The 18125-nt window shown below is 37.0% G+C and overlaps 1 protein-coding gene across 1 annotated transcript in view; it reads left to right on the top strand.

The window, feature by feature from the left end:
- CNTNAP2 (contactin associated protein 2) overlaps positions 1-18125 on the top strand; it is a 7772136-nt gene that overhangs the window by 2115007 nt on the left and 5639004 nt on the right. The window contains exons 5-6 of the mRNA XM_044064985.1: positions 9091-9275; positions 14204-14347. Coding sequence (XP_043920920.1) covers positions 9091-9275; positions 14204-14347 — 329 coding nt within the window. The remainder of the gene's footprint in view (positions 1-9090; positions 9276-14203; positions 14348-18125) is intronic.

The raw sequence follows: 18125 nt of genomic DNA, 5'->3' as shown, positions 1-18125 counted from the left end.
TCACTGGATACATGTCCATGTCCAGTGTAGGCCCAGGGAGAAAAGCTCCACATAGACAAACATAGAAGTTAGCAAACAATTATAAAAACAAAGTGATTATATATAATGGCTTAGTAGTGTTCCCTAGTAAGGGACTCACAATTCTCAAGGACAGACACAATTAAAAGTAAGAGACATCAGATTGGAAGCAGAGCTTGGTGACGTAGTTACAAGTTATGATAATTACAGAATATCCTTTTAGTTTATAACTTAATCAGAGTTGGTACATGGGCATAGCCAATTCACTTTGAGATACTGTTTGAAGTTTTTTTTTTAAGAGACTTTTGGAGGATTGTAGAGTTATATAGTTTGGCAATGAATTCCAGGTTTTGCCAACAAAGTTGGCAAAGAGGGATTCACCAGCAGAGTTATTAGCTTTGTGGCTTTGGACCAGTAGTTTATCGGCTGACCATAGGGATCTTAGGTTGCTATATTGCTTAATAATATTTTTAAGTGAGGGGGTATCATCAGGGTGGTACAAAATGTTGTGCGCTATTAAGAGTTGATTGAATTTAATTAAGCTGGGCAGTTTTAACCACTCTAGTTGTTTAAGATTTTGGCAGTGTTGGGTTCTATAGGTGGAGCCAGTGGTAAATCTGGCAATATGCTTGTAGCTATGGGACAGCTTACCTAGTTCAGATTTGTTGAGGTTTGAGAGTACAGGCAAGGCATATAAAGGAGTAGAGAGTAGGTGTGATAGAGCAATTGCAGTCCTAGCTAGTGGGGTTAAAAATGTCTTGTTTCTATACAGTGATCCAAGCTTCTTATTGATGGTTTGCATGGTTTTATTGACCTGTAGTTCAAATTTGAGATTATTGTCTATGATAACCCCTAGCAGCTTGGTGTGATTATCTGGGGAAATAGTGGTACCATTGTTAGATGTGACAGAGAATGAAAGTGTGGTGGATCTACTAGTGGGGGAGAAGAGTAGATATTTAGTTTTATTGGGGTTCAGAAGTAGGTGTTGGTTGCTGAGACAGTTCTCAATAGTGTTAAATGTATTTTGGGTTAAGGTTTGTAGTTCAAATGGGCAGGGGGCTGAGCAGATCAGAGTGGAATCATCTGCATATTGAATGCAGGTAACTTTAGGGATAGCAGTGTGAAGGTTGTTGATAAAAATAGAGAAGAGTAGTGGACCTAGTGTGGACCCTTGAGGGACACCAAGTGTGAGAGGTAGCTGGCTAGAAAGTTTGCCCTGCCATAATACCGCCTGTTATCTACCAGTCACGTAGGACTGGAACCACTGGATAGCAGGCTTGTTGAGGGAAATAGATTTTAGTGAAAGAATGAGAAGTTCATGGTTGACCATGTCAGAGGCTTTTGATAGGTCAAGAAAGAGGGCAGATGTTAGCCTCTTGTCATTCCTGTTTTGGTTTATGACAGCAGTAAAGGAAAGGGGGACTGAGGTCATGCTGTGGTATGGCCTGAAACCATGCTAGGAGTTGGATAGTAAGTTATTCTGTGTAAGGTATTGCATTAGTTGCTTGTGTACACATTTCTCCATTATTTTGGCTAGTGGGGAAAGAATAGCAATGGGTCTGTAGTTGGATATATCTGAGGAGCTACCACCTTTATGGAGTGGGATGACATGAGATATTTTCCAGAGGGAGGGGATAGCGTTTTCGGATAAGGTTCTGTTGATGATGATAGATATGGGATATGCAATGACATCTGCAGCTATTTGCAGGTCCTCTGCAGGGAGGAGGTCAGCAGCGAGGGTGATAGGTTTTAATTTTTTTAGAAATGTTTTGACAAAACTAGTGGATATTGGTTGGAGCCAAATGTGGGGTGATTACTGGGTAGATTAGGCGTGTTGTTTAAGTTAGAGGGGTTAGTTGATTTGCTAGGGATTGGATTGTTTCAGTTAAAAAGTTATTAAAGGTGCTATCTATGGTCTCTGGGGAACTATGGGTGTAGTTAGCTAGGGTAGGGGTGGTGGAATGACATGGATGAAGTAGTTGATTTATGCTTACCCAGAACTTTTGAGGGTCATTATGGTGTTTTTGTAGGAGATTTTCGTAGAAGCTTTTTTTATCCAGTAAAATAGATTTTTTGTATCATTTCTGAGTTGATATTTTAGATGGTCAAGTGGGGCTTTAGTTCTCCAGCTGGCCCAGGCTCTGTTTCTAGTTTTGATTTTAGCTTTGGTATCTTTTGTGAGCCATGGTGCTGTATTTGATCTAGTTTTTATTGTATGTGCTGGAGCATGGGAATCAAAGGATACTTAGGAATTTAGTGTTAAAGTGATCTATGGCCTCCTCTAATGTTAGATTTTTTTAGTTTTGACCAGTCAGCTGCTTTTAATTCATTTTGGAATATAGCAGCATCAAAGGTTTTCCTGTTTCTAACTGTTTTATATTTGGGCAAGTGAGGGTTTTCTGTCTTATGTTGTATGATATAGGTTAGACAATGGTTACTGATGTCATCAGGGAGAGTACCAGCTGTGTACAGTTTGGGTTGGTTATTAACTAGGATCCAGTCTAGGATACCATCCCTGTTGGTTGGTTTGTTTATCCTAGTGGGAGGGGTTATGGTCTGTTTAAACCCAGATAAGTTTATATGGGTGGGGGGGGGTCAGAGGAGCAGGGCTGCCAGTCGGTGTTAAAATCACAAAAAAAATATGGTTTCTTGGGGATAGGTAGTGGATAGCCAGTAAAGGAAATCTTCTAGGGTATTTACGTTGTTGCCTGGTGGAATGTATGCACAGGCAATGTTCAAGTGCTTGTTTTGGTTAATCTGTAGACTGGTTATGAGGAGTTCCACATTATTGAATTAGGGAGGTTGAATGGTGTCTCTATTAATGGTTACAATATTTTTGTAAAGGACTGCTATCCCACCTCCTTTCCTTGTAGCATGGTCTAACCAGTGAATATTGTATCCTGGCGGTAGCATCTCATTGTCAGTAGTACTGGGTTTTAGTCAGGTTTCCGTAAGACACATAATGTCTGGGGAGTTTTTTGCTAGGAGGGCGTGTAGGTTGGGAATCTTATTGTTAATACTTCTAATATTTAGTTGAAATGCTAGGAGGGAACTAGTGGGAGTATTCATGGCTAGCATGACTGTGGGGGTTGTGGTAGGGGAGTGGAGGTTATTGGGTGGGCCTGGGTTGGGATGAATGTCTCCATATGTTATAAGGTTATAGTGACAGAATATTCTGGGCTTTAGGAGTTTGTTTATAAGTTTTATATAGTCTTTGTCTTTAGGATTATGTTTTGTGGCTGTACAGGGGTGGTATTTTATAGAGGGTGGTATATTCGGTGTGCTGGGGATGGTAAAGTGTTTGGTGTTATGTGTGAAGTTGTGGGTATCTGACCATTTGGGTAGTGAATACCACAGTCCATTGTTTGTTCGTAGGCAGTGAGATGGTAAAATAGAAACAGTATAGGCATTTGGGTAATTAGTATTTTTTTGCTTGTTTGCATTTTGTTAGGGGGCAGGCCAAATTTTGATGGCTGACTGTGCTAACAGGGTGTGGAAGAATGGGAGAGAAGGAAATGGGTTAAGGGGGCAGGGTTGCTCAATGATGTTTGAGGAGCTGATTGGTACTTAGCAGGAGGGGAGTGGCAAAGTCTTAGTGGGGGCGGGTGGAATTTGGGGGCAGGGAGGGGAGCGGAGTGAGCCGGGCGCAGTAGGGCTAATGCTGACTCTGAGAGTTATCTTGGGCTTTTGGTTTGGTTTGTATGATTATATATAAGCAATGTTTTTGGATGTACTTTAATTTGTTTTATTCTTTTTTATTTTACACCAATTTTCAGGATAATTTTAATAGGATCCTAGGGGTAAACTAGCAAATGTACTCCATCTGGAGGGAGCCAAATTACTGTGGAATCAGCCTAGAAGCAAAACTTTACCAAATTAAAAAGTAAATGCTTGGGACTAGAACACTTTGTGAGTGTAAGGCTGATTCAAAGTATTATAGCCCAATCTAATGGCAATTGGCTGGATCCCTTCACTGTTGTGCATACACCATTAAGCCTCAAGAGTTTACAAAAACTAAATTGTAATTCACCTATTACAATTGAAAAGCTGGAGGGAGTCAGGTTATTTCTTCCCAGAGGTTTTACTTAGTTAAGATAGCCAGCTTCAGTGGAGAAGGTAGAAATTGCTTTATGCAGTTAATCCCAGGTAGGGGTGTGGGGTCACACAGGAAAGAAACCCGTGCAAACTGAAAAATAAAGGTAAATAAGGCAGAATTAGTGCAAAGGTTATAAGAATGTGAAGTGGAGAGCATGCAAGGAATAGAGATGGAGAGTAAAATTAATTATATTGCATACATTATAATTAAAATTGATTATATTGCATACCACATCAGCTCTGTAAAACCACAGACTAACAGCAGTAACATACAACCTCTAAGTCCATTGATAACAGCTATCTACTTCAACAGTCAATAATGAAGGCAATATTTTATCAAGCTATCTCTGTATTAACGTCATAATAAATTTTAGTCTGCATAACAGAGCATACCTTTACCAAATAAATCTAATAATGCATTTTCAAATCTCTGAAGACAAAAATCCCATGTTTTAGCCACTGTAACAGTACCAACATCTCCTCCTTTATGAATGATTTATAAAAAGAATAATCAATACTGTCTATACTTGGTACTGCATTTATGATCATATTTCATAAAGCATCTTCCATTTTCTGTAATGCTATATTTTTCTAATTATTTTACCATCTCAGTCTATAATTTAGCTAAAATCTAATTATATATTATTGTTTAAAATGGTTTAAGTGATATATATTCTAAACATGCATAACTACCATCATAAATCCTTCTTCTATGTGCACATTTGTGTCTTGTTCAACTTATATAAAATATAGGCTTTCCCTCTTCTTCTTTTTGCCCATTATGATATAGACTAGTAATTTAATATATTGTTTATATATATATATATATATATATATATATATATATATATATATATATATATATATATATATATATATATATATATATATGGGTCTACTTAATTAGACAGAAAGACCAGAACAACGAAAATGAAAACAACGAGACCAAAAGCACGAAATTTCAAAATCACGAAAGGCCAAAATAACGAAACCCATAATAACGATAGTTAGAACACTGACTATAACGTGTTAATCGCATTTTAAGTGCATATACTGATTCCTCATTTTGCAAAGGTATTTTGCAGTTGTAATTAGGAATAGTACGTGTAGAAGGTTATATTGTATGATGTATTCTGTAACATATAGAAATACAACACTACGTAATTGAATGAATAGGGCATGAAAATAAACAAATTTGAGTTAATCCCATGAAATAATATTTTCTATGCAGCACACAATGCAAAACTAGACTGGTATGAGATGTCAGCAGATTCACATTTTAAGTAGTCTAGCGACAGCCTTTACAAACCCCAGCGATGAATATTCCGATCTGTTACTGAACGCATTTTCAAACCGCTTATGTCTTTCTATAAGTTCCCTTTTCTTTGGAGATGGTACATACCCTGATGCCATCCTGATATGTAACTCATCAACTTAATTCTGTTCGGGCACCAGACATGATAATAACATGGAGAGATTGGTACCCCTTGCACCTAACAGACATTTAAGTCTCCTGTGCCAGGCTTCCACGGTGTTTTGTGTATGTGGTAAGTTTAAGTCGTTTAGCTCACTAACATTCCAAAATTTGATGGGAAATAGTGGAGGGAAATCTCATAGTTGACAATGTTCTGGTGTTAAATTTATGGGGTTTCCCATACACATACCAATCAGAAAAAAAATCTAATCATATCATGGCCCTCTGGTGGGAAGGATTCTTTAAACAGATCAAATGTGCCTTGTACTTCTTCCTCTAGTAAAAATGCTAGAGCTACGAGACTTTTAATGGCAAGTTGGAAAGACTGAGATGTATTATACAGTGATGTTACCCCTAAAGATTGGATCTTTCACCAGATGTTTTGCCCAAAGTGAAACAGTCTAACACTTTTCAAGGCTGAAATCTCAAAGTCACATTATATGAAACGTACCTCTGTTTCAAAGCCATGTTGAGATAGTAAATAAAATATGCAATGCCAGAAATAATTATAAGATTTAAAAATTTCTTTCACAGAAATTAATAGAGTAGAGATATTGCTTTGCTGAGTATACCGTACTTCACAAACCCATGAATGCTATATAATTAATGTATGATTACTCCCTTATTGAAGAACATACCATTCATGAGCCAAATTGAAGCATGACTTAAAATCGTACAAATTGTTCATACAACTATGCTAGTATCTGTGCTGGTCATACATTTACTAACAAATGTTTCACCTTTCAGTGGATAGTTTGAAAAGTCTATACTGTTTATTGTCAAATCTTCATCAGCATGTTGCAAACTTGTTTTATGTTGAATACACCCCACCTGTTGCAGTAGTGCTACGCCCCACCTGTTGCAGTAGTGCTACGCCCCACCTGTTGCAGTAGTGCTACGCCCCACCTGTTGCAGTAGTGCTTTCCTGCGAGGTATGTGGCAAACAGAATCTAAGGAAGTGGAAGCTGCTGCATCTTCCACTATCAAACAAAGGGTATCACGACTGTAAGTGGCTCTGTTTTCAGATCATGACACACAATATATCTGTCTACTTCACTGGGTTCTGCTGGGTGATTGTGTGCTACAGACATCTCCAGCAAATCACCATTAGGCATTATGACAGTAATAGCTCATCCTTTACATCCTTCTGAGATTTTGTATTTACATCCCCAGTACCTTTTATTATGTCCTGTTCTTTCTAAATGGTACAAGTAGTTGTCTACTTGTAACAATTGTTTTCCTTTCTGTGAAGGCACTGTTTGATATATGCTGCCTAAAACTCCTGGGGCTTCCATAGTGGTATGAGCAAAGCGTATTCGGTGCATAGCACAATGTGAAAGGTTTCCTAAGACATACTTATACATTTCTTGACATAGTTACGCTGTACTTTATGTATTAAAATTATGTATTTTTAAACAGTAATATCCTAATAGTGATGTTGACATAATGTTGACATAATGTATGGTGATATTTCAGGTTGGGATATGATTCGTTATTTTAAACTTTCGGTGTTATGATATTTCATGCTTTTGGTCTCGTTTTCATTTTTGTTGTTTTGGTCTTTCGGTCTACTGAAGTAGACCCATAAATATATATATATATATATATATATATATATAGATAGATAGATAGATAGATACACTAGACAATCTCGACATACTTAAATGTCAAAATTCAGTACGTAGAGACCGAATAGTGGAAAGTGCAGTTAACTGAAACTACACTATGCTGAATCTGCAAATGTCAAATCCACCGCTATCGTGGTGTCCCGTTCATGATGTGTGGTTCAGTTTATGGATTTATCTGGGGTTTCAGGTAAGTGTTGTGTGTTTGAGGATAATGGGTAGGGATTTTATTTATTTATTTTTTTTATTTATTTATCATTTGTTGACCGGGAAAGTCCGACTAGGTTCCACAGAGCCTGTTTTCAGCGGAGGCCGGGGGAGAAATGCTCCAGATGCATGTCAGTGTGTGAGGTGGTGTTTTTTTGTGTGTTTCTGTGTTTAGTGTGACCTCGAAGTTAGAATATATAAGTAGGGGGGTCTGATGGGGTGCAGGGGGGCTTGCCCCCCATTTTATAGGTAGTTTAAGTGTGTTTGTGTGTGTTGTGTTTCTTTAGTTAGGTAGGTGTATATCTATTCTGCCTCATTTGTACTATGAGGCAGGTGCTGGTCTTTTCTTTCTGTTTTGTCTTTAACCTCTGGCTAAACATTGCTGCCCATTGCTGCCCATGTCAGTAATTCTAGTTACTGAGGCCACTTTTATCAACTGGTACTACAAGTGCAGTACTGACAGTGTGCTGTTACCTTCCCTTACCCACTCACAGGCAATTCAGTAGTAGTAACTGAAACACTAATAATGTCATGATGAGTCCTAAAAACTATGTACTACACGGCAACTGATAACAAAATGTAAGCCCTCTACGGCAAAAAAGACTAGAATCACAACCAGTTTATAGACTGCTACATTAAATATACTCCTTACTGGCTTCTCCACAGGTTGTCCAGTTCACAGTCCCCATGTGTCAAGCATCTGAGTCACAAGATTTGAAAGATCAAAACAATAACTCTTTGCCAGTAGAGATCAGTGCTAATACAGTTTCTATTTGTGCAACAGCACAGACTCCTTTGTTTTCAGTGACCACTGCATTCAAGTGTATGGGAAATTCTCCCTGTATTTGGTTATACAGATTACTTTCTCTGCTGTAAACACAGTGATGTCTTCAGTTTGAGTTTATGTCATTCTTTGTTTCAGGCATTTGTAAATAGCATTATGGTTCATTGGCATTTTGTCTTTCAAGGTTTCATACTGGAATCCTAACCATGTGGTAAATGATAATAGACATTATTATACTATAAAACACAAACTAGTCACGTGTGTGCATATTAAAATTAAGTAGCCATTTTCTTGTCATAAAATTTGTGTTCTGTTCACCCACTCTAATGTACCATTGTGTCACAGTAAAAGTTAAATATTTTGAGTGACACAGCTGAAGTCTTTATGTATGAAAGCTTCATAGTTGTTGAAAAACATGTGAAACAATTTATTTTCATGAAAATGACAGTTTTATATTTGTTCTCAATTTAATTATATCTGATGAAGATAATGCTTCATTATTGTTGTTGTAATTGTCTAGTGTGCTACTTTGCCATACTGCTACTGTTATGCATTTCAAATCATTTAATTTTTTTTTTGTATGGTATACTTTTTTTTTTTTTTTTTTGCAAATTGGATTTCACTATAGATATAAAATTGTGGTCTAGTGACATAATCATATGCACTTCATATGCAAACAACAAGAGGAATGCAAAGAAAATGTACCTTTTGTAAGTTTTTTAAGCTTTACATACATACAATAAATAAGAATAATAAAACAGTTTTAGCAGTTCATGTTTTAAATATCTATAGCGAGACAGAGAGATAGATAGTATTATATTATCAAAAAATGTTTGTTTCTCAGCCTAGAAAACTAAATTTTTTTAAACTTCTCTTTGTTTCTGCAGGAAGCAATCAGTATGGTTCCATCTCAGGGCATACATCTGTCACTGCTGGAAGTTTACTAGATGATCACCACTGGCATTCTGTCATAATTGAGAGATATGGCCGTAACATCAATCTGACTTTGGATCGACAGTTTCAGCACTTACGCACCAATGGGGAATTTGATCATCTGGACTTAGATTACGAGGTACACAAAATGGAATGCCATTCTGTCTATGTGAGCATACATTGCTAAACTGAGCCACTACATTATTTATGTTTTTAATATCTTCAGGTTATATAAGCACAACAGATAATACTTAATAGCATACATGATAAATTATTTAAGTGGTGTCTGTTGAATTTATCATCAAAATGTTTATCTTCTCAATATATTTAACAGATCAGAAGGCATGCAAACTACAAAAATGAACAAAAGTATTTTTCATTCATGCATTTATCAAACATTTTGCAATATTTCTCAAAGCAGTGTGGTTTTATCTAGGACCTGAGTATGCCTGAACTGTAAAGCAGGAATTATTTGCTTTGAATATATTTTGATAAGGAGATGAATATATTAAAAAGTCTTATGTCTTTAAATTTCATAAATGTTAAAACTAAACTGGGCAAGAAAGTCTGGCCGTTGGAACAGAACTTATGAACAAGAGCAGCTATGGTATAAGGGAAGGAAATCCGTTGTAGTGAACATGAACAACATCATTTGGGCCTTGTTCGTTGGGTTTGATCCTTTTACTGTCTGACAGTTGGTGCATAGGGTTAAAGTTGTGAGCTATAGTTCCTGTGGTACAGGGTTTGATTCCATGACTCTTCATTTGCCTACTGTGTGACTTTGAGCATGCCACTTAACCAGACAGTGCTTGGGGGATAACTGAGATATGGGCTAGGCTCCTCAATGGTCCCCCTTTACTGCAAACCTAGTAATATCCTATAAACAGAAAAAAATGAAAAAATCCTTGATTGGTTGGCTAGATTAATATGTGAAAATATTATGGCAATGACGGAATCCTGTCATATCATCTAGATGGAATAATCTTTTTACTGTCTGATCTTTGAGACATTTCATGTAACAAAAGTACTCTTATAACTCAGTAACAGCATAACTCAGTGTTAGCATTTGATCTTTCTAAGGTAAGAATAAAACCCACAACCTTCTGTATCAAAGGGAAGTGTGATACCTGTTCTGCCACTGATACCACTATGAGATTTCTCAGGGTTTTGTAGTCTACATTTTATTTCCTCAATCTATTTTTTATTTCTAGCCATCACGTGGACTAGATTATAATGTTATACCCCAACTTTGTATCTTTTGAAAGCACTACACCTAATACAATTTCTGGTATAAGTGGTCTTGTGTTCTCTCCCAAAAATAAGAACGAGATAACATTTTATATAAAATATAGCTGACCCCGTATTTATTTTTATTTGAAAAATGAGGATAATGCCTTCTGTGTAATTCTGCTACTGCTGAAGGTACAGCTATGAAGAAAACTTAAAAGTGTTGTGAAACGTAAAACATTATGAAGTGCATTGTATATCTCTCACTGTCCATTTTCAGCATATACTTCATATTATCTGCATCTGTGCTTCAAAGTCTTTAATGTGCTCAAGAAAAAAATAGAATAAAAATAAAAATAAAACCCTAGTCACACTATACTCCACAACAATTAAAAAGCTCATCACTTCAGATTGTAAATCCTACTATACCACACCCCAAAATAACCATAAGACTAACCCTAAAAAATTCTGGGATAGTATCTCTACCCTCTTTAACTCAGGCAGAAAGTAAAATCCTTGCTCTGATCATAATGCTTCCGGTATCGACTTAGCCTCTCAATTTAACAGCTTCTTCATCGACTCCATAACCAAATTAACATCATCCTTCACAAACAACCCTACTTACACAGCTACACCTTCCACTATCTCCTCCTCCTCAAGTACTTCCACCTCCCAGCTTCCTCTCTTCTCTCTGAAACTCATCCCAGTATCAACTATAAAAAAAGCTCCTTCAGAAATTAAAACCATGCTCCAATGCCCCTGACAATATCCCTTCCTTCTTCCTAAAGACAGCTGCAGAAGCCATTGCCTTCCTCATCTGTATTCTTATAAACTGGTCAATCCAAGAAGGCTATGTACCCCAGCTCTGGAAAAAAGCTTTTATTATTCCCCTCCACAAAGGAGGGAACAATAATAACATCCACAATTTTAGGCCTATCGCCATCTTATCTCCCTTCTCCAAACTACTTGAAAAGTGTATAAACCTACAAATATTACCCTACCTTATCAACAATCACCTACTAACTCCCACACAACATGGATTCAGGCCTGATCACAGTACTACTACCACACTACTCTCCTTCCTTGAAACTATGAATAAAGCCCATGACTCCAGCTGTATGGTATCCCCCCTCCTTCTAGACCTTTCTAAGGCTTTTGATACCATCTCTCACACCCTTCTCCTACCCAAACTCTCTAATCTATCACCCCCTTCTATCAACTGGTTTACCAGTTACCTTTCCAATAGGCAACAAGTAGTCAAATGGAAAGAGGCCATTTCCCCATTCCTCAACAGCTCCACTGGTGTACCCCAGGGTTCCATATTAGGTCCCCTATTGTTCAATATTTTCATAAACGACTTCCGCCACGCTATCCGTAATGCAAAAATGTTTTAATACCATATGCCAACGATTCAACAATTATCTGTTCTGCTAACTCCACTCCCACCCTCATTAAATTAACCCAAGATGCCTTCTCATCCACCGAACAATGGATGTTAATCACCTGGCACTCAATGCATCAAAAAATAAGCTCATGATATTCACCCCTTCCAAAACCACAATTATCAACAAAAATTCATTCTCCATCACCAGTCAGAATAACACTTCTCTTGAAATAGTATCCAATGCAAAACTGTTAGGAGTTCTCATTGACAATCAGCTCAAATCTGATACACATATACAAACAAATATTAAGAAAACACACCAGAAACTCGGTATGTTCTACCGCCACATTCGCTACCTCACTCCATCTACTAGATTACTTCTCTCTACCACATATCTCATCCCTTCTCTCCTTTATGGTGCCCCACTCCTAACCAACTTACAATCTTCTATTAAAACAAAACTCTCTTCCTGCTACAACAAAATCACCAAATTCACTGGACACAGATCCTCCACTCATCATCGTATTGCCCTCCACAAAATACATTGGCTAGAGCTGCCCAACTATCTTATCTACACTCAACTAATTCATGCTTAAAACTCATCTTCAGTCCCTCTCTCTGCCCCTCCCTTGCCTCAACCTTTACAACGCACCTACCTAATAGACTCCTAAGAACCAATACTCAGAATCTGATTGAACTTCACAAACTTGCCCGTCCAGCAGGCAAACTTTTAATCTCTTTTTCCTTAGCACTTCTCTTGGACTCCCTCCCACCTCATATTCACCTCACCAGTGGCCCTTCCACCTTTAAAACTCTGCTTCACTCACACCTGACACCTCTCTGGGAATGCTCATGTTCCCATCCTGCATAAAATCCCCAGCAACTACCTTACTCCCTACCCCTTCTCCCTTTCTCCTTTTATCCTAACTCAAATAGCTACCTCCCCATTTTGCTTTCTGTCTCTACTTCCCCTAACTCATTTCTTCCTTACCTCATTTAACCTACATACCCCCCCCCCACTGATGATATTTCCCCTGTGGGAACATACATACTGTAAATAGCTCTTTAGTTTAATTGACTTGTAAATACCTACTTATTGTTGTTATAGACTTAACATCTATGTTAGCAATGATAGGGACTATATATTTGGAAACATTTACTAATTGTTATATAATTTCTGTTTTTATCTTCTAAATTGTATCATCATATACTTTTGTTTTTGTGTACTCTTCTTGTACTATAACAAGCTGTTATTTAATATATTCCATCTATGGATCTTTTCTCCCCAAGACTCCATTGAAAATGGGCTCCTTCGGCCCAATGGACTATCCTGGCAAACAAACTTCAAATAAATAAAATAAAATAAAATTTAAAAAATGTTAGAATTCTATTATGTGTTACAACAAGCTTTAAATCATAATAATATCCTAGCAGAGCAAGGCCTGAGCTGAAGACATAAATGGTGTTCAAGATTGCCTTTTTTTTTTTTTTTTTTTTAATGTTATTTGAAAACTGAGTAAACCCATAAGGCACAGGTGCCTTTTTCAGTTCCAACCCAGATTCCAAAAGAATTGTTCTCAGTGTACATCTGCTCTGATTCTAAAAAACTTGCTCTCAGTGTAACTGAATTGCTTTGGTGTAAAGGCCTATCTATATACAGGCGTACACCGGGGACCAAATTCCAAAACACTTGCTCTCAGCCTGTTCTCAGTTCAAGTGGTCACTTAAACTGAGTATAAGTGTTTTGGAGTCTGGCACATGGACACTTTTTGTTATAGTAACTTGCTGATAGTCACACAAAAGCTAAATGTAGACAATGAGATTCAAACCTAGGTTTAAAAGGTGAAGTTTAAAAGCAGCTTATATTACTTCCTGACGTGTCATTTTGTATATACTATATTTCATATAACCAGCAGTAAGCCAGCAGAAATTATGTGTCAAACAAACAAAAAAAAAAAGCTTCATAATACTTATTTGTCATTCTTACCTTTCTAAACTAACATAAATAATATGTGTGGGTGAAGAGTAATTTGCTTTTATATGAAAAAAATCAAATTGTTGTCCATACAATACAACTCTGGCATCCTCTCTGTTGAATTATTACTTCAAATCATGTTTCATGTATTATTCTCGATACAGTGTTTTGTCAGATGTTGGGATATATTTATCACCCTCAACTTTGAACTGATTTGCTATGCTCTTTAACAGGATGAATAAAATTCCACATGAGAAAGTAACATATTTTTACTATTAAATGTCATTTAAAAATATATTCAATGACCAGAAGTGTAAGAAAACATTTAAGATAATGGCTTGGTATGTAAGCAACAAAATGTAGCAAGTTTAACCTTTTGATTTTCAATACAAAAGGCCAACATATATTCAATGTAATTTGTATGATGACATGATATGAATGAAAACTGATGGAAAACAAACTGTTGTGTTTATCCCTTAAGCTGACTTTTGGAGGCATGCCCTTTTCTGGGAAGCCAAGTTCTAACATCAGAAAGAATTTCAAAGGCTGTATGGAAAGCATTAACTACAATGGAGTTAATATCACTGACCTTGCCAAAAGGAAGAAGCTTGGAACTTCTAATGTGGTAAGTACTTAGTGACAAATATAAGAGATGTGCTTATACAGTGGAATAATATCTAGTGGAATAAACTATGCAAGCAATTTGGAGCGCTGAATGTGATTATACTAAAAATGTACATCCCTGTAGTGGACAAGCATATGTCAAGGGCTGCGTAGTTAACATTTATTAAAACATTAAGCATCATGGGATCTTAATGTTATAACTGTTTCGTATTGATTATACAGTTTTGTTCTTACCATTTAATCTAATATTTAAAAATCAGAGCTTTTAATTGCTACCTCTAAAGACATTGTTAGAATTTGCAATGGGTGAAAGACAGAAAGAAAGGCATTCTTCCATTGCTCAGAATGTATTCATTGAGCATTCATTCATTTTCATTATTGGCATACATTCTGGATGACAGAGAGCTGCATTCTATCCCAAGAATATGTGAAATGCAGGCATTCAGCCATAGGCATGATACCAGTCCATCTTATGACACAGGAATTCTGTCATAGGTATGATGCCAGTCTCTCCTAGGATAAGCATCATGCACACGCACATGCACACACACACACACACACACACACACACACACACACACACACACACACACACACACACACACACACACACACACACACACACACACACACACACACTCATACACACACACACACACTCACACACACACACACACACACACACACACACACACACACACACACACACACACACACACATACACTCACTCACACACACACACACACACACACACACACACACACACACACACACACACACACACACACACACACACACACACACACACACACACACACACACACACACACACACACACACACACACACACACACACTCACTCAAACATTGTGTAGAGTTAGATAACCTAGAACCTCAGCTCAGCACCCATCTATTGGATGAGACAGGGTGTACATTCAGACTTTAAACAGAAGGCATCTCACCTGCTGGTGCAAATTGGGAAAAAACTGTTCATTTTTCTCTAAACTGCAATGTGTTACAGAATATAAAGGAATATCTTTCTTGTCAAAAAGGCTTATATGTTAATAATTGATAACAGCCAGAATAAAGAATGCTGTTACTTATAACTGAAATAGTATAAAAACATGGGGTACAAGCCTGGGTCTGTGGGGCAGAGGGATGGAGCCTTGACTGTGACCCAGGTGACCCAGGTTCATTTACTGGTTCCTTCACCGGAACTTAGCAAAGAGGAAAGGAATGAATGAGTCTGGCTAATGTACCTCTCAGTTGGGTTGGGGGTGGGGAGGGTTGAGCACACTTGGGGGGCCAGTAGAAAGGTGCAGTTTCTCTGGTGGAGATTGAGGGAAACTACCTGCTGAGATTAAGAGTCAAGACAAAACTGCAATTATGGCAATGTTCCTTGCAGAAATGAGAGAGATTAGACCACTGGACACTCCCTTCCCTCTCACTAAGCTAAGTACAGACATGGATATTAGAACTAGCCACAAAAAAGAAAAAAAAAAGTGAACTACCCCAAAAGTCGGCAGTAATCCCTTATGCTCAGTTTTTGCCCCAGTGGGTTAATGAATCAGTCAATTTGCCAGGATCAGACTTATTATATGAAGGCTCCTGGGGAAAAGTGTGAAAAAACTACAACAGAAGTGAATATATTAATAGTTTAGGCTAGCTATATAATCGCACAGGTGTCATATTTTACATTTGTATCTTACATTGTTCAATACATTTCAAGTTTTCTAAAGGAAGCAACATGATGCATATTCAAATTACAACTGATAGATCATTTTTCCAGTCATTCACGTGTGTGTGTGTGTGTGTGTGTGTGTGTGTGTGTGTGTGTGCGTGTAAGTGTGCATACATATAGGTGTGTGCATCCATGCATCATTTAGTAGACAGGACTTAATGGCTAACACAAGCTACCCATCTCATTGGACACACATTGCTAACAAAGAAAGTATTAGCTTCATTGAAAATTTTAAGCAGTGACTTGCATGTGGTATACAATATCATTCTTAATTGTTATCGTCAAAGTATAACATAGCCAAATATTCAAAGTACAAATGAACTTGAGGTGAGATTTAAACTAAAACTCCTTTAGAAAAAGTTAGATTACACAACACCACCAAAAACATTTAACCTTACTGAACTTTTGAAAATTAAACTACACTACGAGTTCTTAACGTTTGCAGTATTTATAGCAATCTGTCTGTATGTAGCCTGACACTCGCACACAGTAGGCATATTTTTGTCTGCTTTTCGTCATACCACACTTGAAAGCCAAGCAACTATGAACTGAAACAGAGTCAAAACAGACAACATACTTGCATCTTAATCCATTTGTCTGTCTACATATCTTATTGTTTTTTTTGCCAAGGAAAATGCACACAATGCTTTATCTGCGTTATGAAAAAGATTTGTTTCATAGCACAATAAATTGCATAGCTAGCAATCAAACATCTGAACTAAACAAGCCACTGAAGCAAATAAAGAAAATGTTAGATGTTGATAAATGATTCTAGTTATTATGGAAAACATTCTTCTTTTTTTAAGAAATTTGATAGGATTCCTAAAATGTTAAACTTGTCATTCTTTGTTATTAACTCCATATTCTAAAATATATTTTACTAAACCTCAGTTTGTTTCTATTTGTACTGAAAGAGGAAAAAGTATAAAATGCAGTTGACATAGCATGCCTCATATCATGCAAACAGTCACACAATTCAACAACTTTGAGGTGACATTGAGTCATGGCATCCATCATTTCAAATCACTGAAAGCTTTAACCTTTAGAGTGCATCATCTTCACTGCTCTGCTATTTTTATGACTGACAGTAAATAAGGAGTTAGACGCAGTGGGTCAGTGTATAATTCTGATCTTAAGGAAACGTCATGAATCCTGTAAGTGACAACTAATGAAACGAATCAAAAGTCGGAAAAATCACGTTTCCACAAACATTTGTCTCTAGAATTCTTATTCAAATGCAAAATAAGTTTACTCTACAGTGGATATCCCCAACTTGCAGTGTTGCATGCATTGACTGCTGTGTCATTTTCAGTTTTCACATTATGTTCGTAGTCAATGTTTGTAAAAGATAGCAGTGGAATATTCATGAGTTTAGAACCATTTTAAGTTCTCTGTTGCTACTTTCTGGACTTTCCAAACACGACAGCTTTTTTAAATGGACGAATACATCATATTATTTGTAAATTATATGAATGTTTTTCAAGTCACAAACAGATGTATTATTAGTATTTAAATGTCATACTTTGCAAATGGATATCCTTGTTGGTTCATTTAAGTAAAATGATGACAAGTAAAGTGCCTTATAGGCTGTTTTACTGATAAATTATGATCAAGATCACCATGCAGGTTTGAGAGGCTTAGAAGAAATAATGTCTAACCGATAGCTTAATTTTCCTGTTTTAACAAGGAAATATATACTGTCCTATGTTATTCCACTGCACAGACAAGTCTAGAGGTTGAATGCAGTTATCAGTCAAAGTGAATTAGGACACAGTGAAGTTATATATGGTATCTGTTGGAATTCTAAGAAGCATAACTGTGACAATTAACCTTTAGAATGCATCATCTTCACTGCTCTGCTATTTTGAAATTTTGGAAAGTCAGAGGATGCCTGAGGAGTGGAGAAAAGGTGTTTTGGTACCTATATTTAAGAATAAGGGTGATGTGCAGAGCTGCAATAACTACAGAGGGGTAAAATTGATCAGTCACAGCTTGAAGTTATGGGAGAGAGTAGTAGAAGCTAGGTTAAGAAGGGAG

This window comes from Protopterus annectens, chromosome 3.part0 (assembly GCF_019279795.1).
Source record: "Protopterus annectens isolate FY-2018-M chromosome 3.part0, PAN1.0, whole genome shotgun sequence".
NCBI lineage: Eukaryota > Metazoa > Chordata > Ceratodontiformes > Protopteridae > Protopterus > Protopterus annectens.
This window is presented reverse-complemented; position numbering and strand designations above follow the sequence as displayed.